Source organism: Poecilia reticulata, linkage group LG17 (genome assembly GCF_000633615.1).
Source record: "Poecilia reticulata strain Guanapo linkage group LG17, Guppy_female_1.0+MT, whole genome shotgun sequence".
NCBI lineage: Eukaryota > Metazoa > Chordata > Actinopteri > Cyprinodontiformes > Poeciliidae > Poecilia > Poecilia reticulata.
The window spans coordinates 12,323,358-12,331,384 of NC_024347.1; the positions used below are offsets into that span (position 1 = coordinate 12,323,358).

The 8,027-nt window shown below is 39.0% G+C and overlaps 1 protein-coding gene across 1 annotated transcript in view; it reads right to left on the minus strand.

Annotated features, from left to right (window-relative positions):
• Positions 1-8,027, minus strand: part of LOC103479288 (microtubule-associated protein 4-like) — an 89,773-nt gene that overhangs the window by 75,448 nt on the left and 6,298 nt on the right. Inside the window, exon 2 of the mRNA XM_008433643.2 lies at positions 3,994-4,175. Coding sequence (XP_008431865.1) covers positions 3,994-4,171 — 178 coding nt within the window. The 5' untranslated portion in view covers positions 4,172-4,175. The remainder of the gene's footprint in view (positions 1-3,993; positions 4,176-8,027) is intronic.

An 8,027-nucleotide genomic window follows, 5' to 3' on the forward strand; every position in this document is an offset into this window, starting at 1 on the left:
ATGTTAAAATCTGAATACTCTTTTGAAAGTGTGCAGCTGAAATTAATTTAAACTACTAGCAGGCAAAGCACAGTGTTCGCCTAATATCTGCACCAACAGTAATACAAAAAATGATGCATATAAGAGGCATTAGTTTATAAAAGTCGAGGCAAACCTAAATTTACCATTTTAAAAACAAAAAGCAGCGGGAGGATGTAACTTCATAATCTCATTTTCTAAGCAGAATCTCAGAGGAAAAAAAGAGAAATTACATTGTGTAAAGCAAGAACAGATTATAGCAGCCAAGTGGAAAAATGAACTCTAACGTGGATAATAATTATGAAACAGTAAAGGTAAATGTCATTTTCGGGATTCGGGAAATACGTGATTTGTATTATTTGTTCTGTGTTTTTTTTTTTATGTGAATCGGTGCCACTTAAACGGCTGTAAAGCGAAGGTTTTGGACCTTAATCTGACTGACTACTTGTGTGGTTTGGATCGGGCTGAAGCTTTGCTGCTCTCGGCTGTTCTTAAATTATCTGCTCGGTATCGGAGGGGCTCGTCACTCCGACTGCATGTTAAATGTATTTTATACAATTGTCAAATAAACAAAAACTAAGGAGTTGCCTAAAAATAATTTCATACTCTGCATAACACAAACGCATCCACACACGTATTGACTTACCTTGTGCCGAATCGCTGCCTCTGTTCTCAGTCTGTTCCCGTAGCAGTGGATCTCCTCCGGCATTATTTTCTTCCAACAAATTATTCCACTGAACGAAGCGCGTACAGCTCCCTTTCAACCTCCGTCTTCCATTTCTGACGCTGGATCTTCAATATCCTCAAGCTTTGAAATAGCAGGCAGCTACAAACCGGGTGTTAGCTGTAGTGGCTAAGTTTTGGCTACAGTCCGCTGTCGCCTTGATATTAGCAGGAAAATGAAAAAACTAAGCACTGGATGGTACCAGCTAATTACTGGACACAACGGCACACCAAAAAACTCGATTGTTGTACCAGTAGCTCACAGATATTTTAAGTTTTGGGTCTTTTTCATGGTACAGATCTTGCAGCTTTGGCTGAAAACAATAGGAGCAAGCAAGACCCGGAACCAATCTATGTGGAATAAATTCAAACGGAAATATGTCACCACCTCTCGTGGCACATACCCCATTGGGTTGGGGACCGCTGGGTTAGAGTACCCCAAAATTGTACTCCAATCAGAGTAGCATGCCTTAACCACGTTTAATTAAGCAAGTGTAAAAAGTATTTGGTAAACTACTCAAGTACTGAGTAACTGATCATAACATTTAGTATTCAAAATGTGTCCTCAGACAGCCAAAAGTATAAAAGTTATGTGAACATTCTGGTGTTTTAGTCAGTGTTTTTTGAAACAAAAACAAAAAAACAAAACAAACACAGCAATATTTCATCATTTGATATATTAAATGAGCCAAAGAGCAAAATCTGTCTCCAGAGATCCAGGTTGAAGATCCCTGGCAGATGGGAAGTGTGATCCTATCTCTATACAGCAGCTAAAGGTGCAGCACTAGAATATTTAATTCATTGTTAAAATAAAATTGTGAAGGTTAAAAAAATCCATCACTGAGTATTAACATAAGACATTTATTTAGTATAATTTCCGTTGGCCCCCCCATCTAGAACACACCCACCTGGAGTGTTTGTGGCTGTAATGATCACTAAATCTCATCTGATCAAAGCTCACATATAAAGTTAAAGTACCTCCAGAGTTTAGCTAACTCCAGCTTGAAATTTGTGATGTTCCGACAAAAAGGGTTCTTTTGGACGCGTCTCCCAATTTATTTTAATGTAACAAATTATTTTATTTTATTTTTAACCTTTATGCAYAAAATATGCCACTATAGACATATTRTCCAGCTAAAGGTAAACCCTTCAGTTTTCAATTATTTCTAGAATCTATTGTACTCAAGCCTACATGTCACACCAGGTGTGTATTGGACTGCCCTGGATTTATTTTAAGATTCAAAGATGATGCACTTGATGAAGGTCAGTGCATTTTATGCAATAGGGACTTTAAATAAACCTATAAATCTTCATCAGTAGTCTCAGTTAAGAATATTTTTTTGTGTGTTCCCCTGACCGAGTCAAGTTTCTGCAATGTCACTGAATAAGCATATTCACATCCTCACCACATAACAAAAACACCCTGCTTTCCAAAAACCAGCTCCTGGGGCTGACRATGTGTGTGGGTCACTGTCATGCCAGTGCCTTAGTATGTCAGGGGACATTCCTCCTTTTATCAATCATCTATCACTGTTTGTTTTCTTCATGTGATCCTCTCATTATATATAGTTAGACAACATGAATGTAACCGACTGCGTGATAAGCAGATGTCAAGTAAAGTCCATCCATATAATCTGATCATTTTTAATAAAATAAGATTATGACATACTCACAATCACATTAAAAAAATATTTCAAAAGAAGGCTTTATCTATACTGAAATGGAGATTTAGCCAACACGTTGCTACAAACCGGTCAAATCAATAGCTAGATTCATAATGTGATAACAAAAACAACAGCAGAGTGTCACATTCAATTTTCCCAAAAAACTTAAGACAACACACATTTTCTGAGAATGTTTAATGACTTTTTTTTATGTAGTTTAAATTTTTTTTAAATTGGCTTGATATTCTAGCAAAAACAGGTGCTGTTAGGAAAAAGTCTGCATTTAGATCTCTGTTACCGCCTAACTGTCGTTTACCAATACAGCCAAGAAACCAAGACAATTTTATTATTTTGTAATGAAAAAAAAGGACTAAATATTTCTCAGCAAAACAAGAAAAGGCTCAACTATAATATCTTGGAGTTTGATAAATAGAGCATACTGCTGAGAGCTACATGCCCCAATGAATGAAAGGCTGGAATTACCCAGCATACGACAGGTGGAAACCACAGATGGGTAATCCCTCCATGTGAAATCATCAGAATACAAACAGCGTTGCTCTATTAGGACCTTCTTCCTGTTGATGTTTGAACAACTCCCCTGGTAAGAGCTGCGATAATCCTCATCTGTCGCAACACGGCTTTACAGTTCGCGCTACTTACATGCTTTTCTTCTCTCCACCCTCCACCTTACTCCAATATCACTTCAGTCTTCACATTCAAGCTCAGTTCTYTGTTATTGAACCTTTTTCATCGTTCACACCGACACCGAGATTGAGCGACGTCTCCACTGTGTCAACAAATCTCTACAACAGTCACGCCACTTTGTGCACTCAACTTCACTTCGCTAAATCTGTCTAGTTTCAGACAGAGCAGGAGCTTTTTGTCACCCATCATAATAAAGGAAACATTTTAAAATTACTTATTAGTTGTGATTTAAAACATTGACCTTGAACTGCCTCTGCTTTAAACCTCACCACAGCTTTTTACCAGGTTCGGTCAAGTTTCTTGTTTTTCATGATGTTGTTTATTCAGGTTTTGACAGAACAACTGAACTCAATCTGAGTTTAAATTAGATTAAATGACTCACAAGTAGGCAATATTTAACATATGGTCACTTCTTAGGCCAATTGATTGCACTTCCTTTTATTTAGGGGCCTCACAGTAAAGGGGCATGCATACTATTTATATTTTCTACTGAAAACTATGCATCACTTGTGGATCGTGTATCACTTTATGTATGCGTTTTATATTTAATCCCACAAAAATTAAGGGAAAATTTAAAAAAAATTATATTTCTGTGAGCCTTAACATCTATTCAATTGTGTCTTTTTAAAAAAAATATTTCAATTACATGGTACAAAACCAATGTTGAATCTTGTTTGCAGGAAATCACAGTAAAGCCTGAAGCCAGTGTTRGGGACAAAAAGGAAAACAAATGGAGTGATGCAAAAATAACTGGACAGCTGACTTTCCTAAAAGCCTATGAGCCACCTCATTCTCAGTTCGTTCATTCAAAGTGAAGCGTCACAGAGGGCACGGGATCACAGCTCATTCTCACAGCTCTTCATGCACACTAAAGGCAACTTACCACTCTTGGTGTCCTTTCCGTCCACCAAGGGTCTGTAGTCGGTCTTAGAAACCGTCTCTCCCACCTTGTCGTCGTAGCTCTCCTTTTCCAGCGAAGCCACAAAGTCTCTCTTGAGCAGGGGCTCAGCTGGAGCCCCGCCTCCACCTCCACCCAGAGCATCTCGCAGACTCAGGTCCATATTCCTGAAGCAGGGGGAGAAACAGACGCTGGAAAGTGATCACCTTTATTCATCTTTGTGTTGTGCTACTTCCACCTCTCCTTTCTGCCACGGTTTATGTGTGACTGCTTCGTTCCAATGATTTTCCCCTTAATTCAAGTGAGCACAGTTCACACACAGCGTTCAGGCAACTYGCACGTTTAGCTTTTCTTAATAAAACATAATTTGACTCGTGTAAGGACAAAAAACAAACTCCCTGGCTGATGTCTTAAGATGTTGCTACCAATCTTTAACTTGACCTTTGACCCCGAATGAGTCACTCTCATCATGCATCATACAAAAACTATGGCATATTACATGTTTGAGCTACAGGACCTCCTTAATCCGTTTCAAGAAATTCTCTGKAAGTTGTACTATTTGGCTGAAAAGAGAAGGCTGATGCGCTTTGATGTTCACTGTTCATGTTTTGTTCTCTTGTTTATCGCTAACCTCATATGGAGGCTTTCTGCATGTWCGTAATCCATGTTTARCACGACACACAGGTCTGGGAAAGTAAAACTAGGGTTTAGCAGCAATGAATAGGCTAAAGCTTGCACCACTTGCATGATAAAGGTTTTATTTTTGATTGCTTTGACCCGCTTAAAGAAACAGGGATCCATTCAGTTTTCATCATCACTATCACAGGAGAGCAGAATAAACCTCTTGCAAACACGTCAAYTCTTTCTCATTGGATTTTCCGCACCCTTTTGCCAAAACGGTGAGCACAGATCTCCTTCAACCAGTCCAAGAGCCATGGTTTTAACCATGGTAACCAAACCAAAACAGAAATCACCAGGGAATCAGTTGTGGAATCAGTAAGAGTTGCAGCAAAGTATTCTGATTGTGGATCCAATTTTTTGCAAGAAGGAAAATCTGATGCAGCCTAGATAAATGGGATAGGCATGAAAGTAWTATAATACAATGACAAGCAAATGCAGTGTTTTGCGGYCCTATTGATTRGAAGAGTTTATACACTTTGTTGYATGTTGTGTTRTTTGAAGGCAATATTTGCTTTTGTTTTATATTTTTAAAGTTTTGGCAAACAAAATGTACAACTTTGAGCTATGCATGCCACCGTTTATTCCTGTGTTTATACTYTGTGTTGACTTTGAGTTGACAGCTGAAGGCAATCAAGAAAACTCTAATGGACAGTTCAATGTACCTTTAATCAGCATCTATACCACAAACCCTGCATCCTGACACCTYAACTCCACGAACCCCGTTTCTTTCTGTTCTCTGCTTCTGTTTACCCCTCCATCTGCACTGCAGGCAAACAAGCTGTCATTGTCTTGCAAATGTAACACACACACACACCACATGGAAAGCAGCCAGCATGAAGACATACAGTAGACTGTTAGCAGGCCTCAGGAAGGACTGTGGGCCATTGTTTCACAGATAGGGGTATGCACAGCGGACACCTCACACAACTTCTGCTCTCACTTTCAATTTGAGCCTCTTTAACCCCGCTGTCTTCCTTCAGTTTTGTCTACACCAGTGTTTTCCCTGTGTCGTTCACTGGGTCTCAAATACAAAGACGTTTTTCCACAATAATTCACATYGATGGTTAGCTCCCGTATAATCTATCCCCTAATCCTTCACAGTTTTATAGTCCCCTGCTTCCCATGCATTCATCACACAGACAGGATTTACTCAGTGCTCCAATATAAAAATGAGCCAATCCTAAATGGTGCCTCCTGACCTCTGTTGCTCTCTTTGCTGCATTATTTATCGCTTCAGTGCAGAGGTTTCATAAGACAGCATATTCAGTGGCCTGAGAGTTGGACTTTATCTTTTCCTCAAACATAGCTCGGCTTTTTATCACTTTGGACCACTCAGAACCCAAGTTTATTTAGATCAGATATCACTGGTGAAATAATGAATCAATGTCTGGCTTCACAGTCTAGTGATATTGTAAGATAATATTATATAATTCCATCGTCTACTCATGCTTATCCTCATGCTGCCTCGCTGGGGGCTGGTGACCATCTCTGGCACCAGTGAGGCGTGGGGTACAGCCTGGACAAGTCGCCAGGCCATCGCAGGGCAGGTTTTTAAAGTCAATTCTCATGCTTTTATTTTTGTCAACTTCTGAGATCAGGTCATCATTGACACCCACAAATTCATTCTGGGGGATCCCAMAGCATTCAAGAGGGATTTACATTTAGTCCTTAAAGGGGGATCTGGCTAGGTCTGCCAAAGGTCACCCCTTTTGTTTTAGCAAATAGTCACTATACTTGATGAGAAGCCAAGTTTGAAGCTTATTCAGGCATAGGACATATTGAGCAGCCTGGTAAAAACAAGCCCCTTGTTCTACGCTATTTGCTTTGTGCATCAGATCTGATGTACAAACAAAGCAAATGACAAATGTAGTGCAGCAGTTTGACGCTATGAAGCATACCAAAAATTGCCTGCAATCACAACGTGTCCTTCTCTTCAATGATTTGCCTGGTAGAAATTCTACCGGAGGAATCMAAGTAATTGGGAGAAAGTCCAAACTGTGCTGTGCAGCAAGATAATAGAGCCGGATTGTGCAAGAAATACTGTAAAGTTGCAAACAAAACCCRTCTTGATCATACTCATTTTATCCTCCGGAGAAATTTCCTGTCAAAGCACAAACAAGTGGAATGAGTTAATCAATTAAAAGTTCAGCACATACTTTGCCTCTTCTAGTTCAACAAAATCCATCTTATAAATCAAACAAGACTTCACAGTTCATTATTACTGTGAACCATGAGTAAAATATTGTTTAATGCAAACCGTCACCACAAGCAGGCCTGGGACCAGGACAAAGTTGCCTTAGAAGGGCCCCCATTCACAACATTTTGTAACTTGTATGATCCTATTGACTACTCTTGATTTAAACAGATGGTTGATACTACACTCAGTACATTTGCTTTCCTCATACTTTTCCAGACAGCGTAGGAATCCAGGTCATACAATTTTCCCTAATCCTAACCACACACACAAAGAGATGGAAAAATAAGGGCACTCACCACACTTTATTATCAAAAATCTGACTTTCAACAAGGTAATCTGTTGCATTTATTAAGTTTAAGAAATTATTGTCTAGCCAAACAAACAAAATCAATAATTTCAGCTCCTCATTCAGTGAGGAACAGCACAGCTCTCCAGCGGAGTTACGGGGCAGTYCAGCTCAGTGATAATTCACAGTAGGCCTACAATACCAAAAGCTGCACTAATGATGTAACAGCAATGAATGGAGAGGACAATGGCCCTGGGGAACTAACTGTTCCTAAAATCAGGATGCTTGGTGATGGCAAAAAATGCAGCTGAACATCATCTCCATTCATAGAGCACAAAAGGGTTTAGATTACATGTTTCTGCCACCAAGCAGTGAGCACAACTATTTTGACAACTTCTGTCTAGCTAGTTTATGTATCCTACTTTGTATTTGTGATTTTTGTTTCAATATTGCAAAGTGTGCTGAAAGAGGCTTCTTAGGTTGTGTGAGCACTATTTTCTGTGAACCAGAGATACACTTAAGATTTGTTTTTTTCAAAATTCAACCTTTCGACACATTGGYTGGCATCCAGTAAATCTGTCAGACAAATAACTATCATCATTTACTTTCAATAAGTCAAACTGGTTGYGGAGTTGAATTGCTAACATTTATATTTCTAATTCAGCCTTTATTTCTGATGTAATGCTCTTGTTACGGAAATCTACAACAATTTGTTGTTAGTATCTTCTTCAAGGTAGAAAGGCTATTTGATAAAAGTAGCATAATAGTAAAACAGAGTCTAAAATAAGCAAAGGAAGGAAAATATTAAAACAAACCACTTCATTTATAAATGAGTGAGTGAGTTCAGAGTCTAAC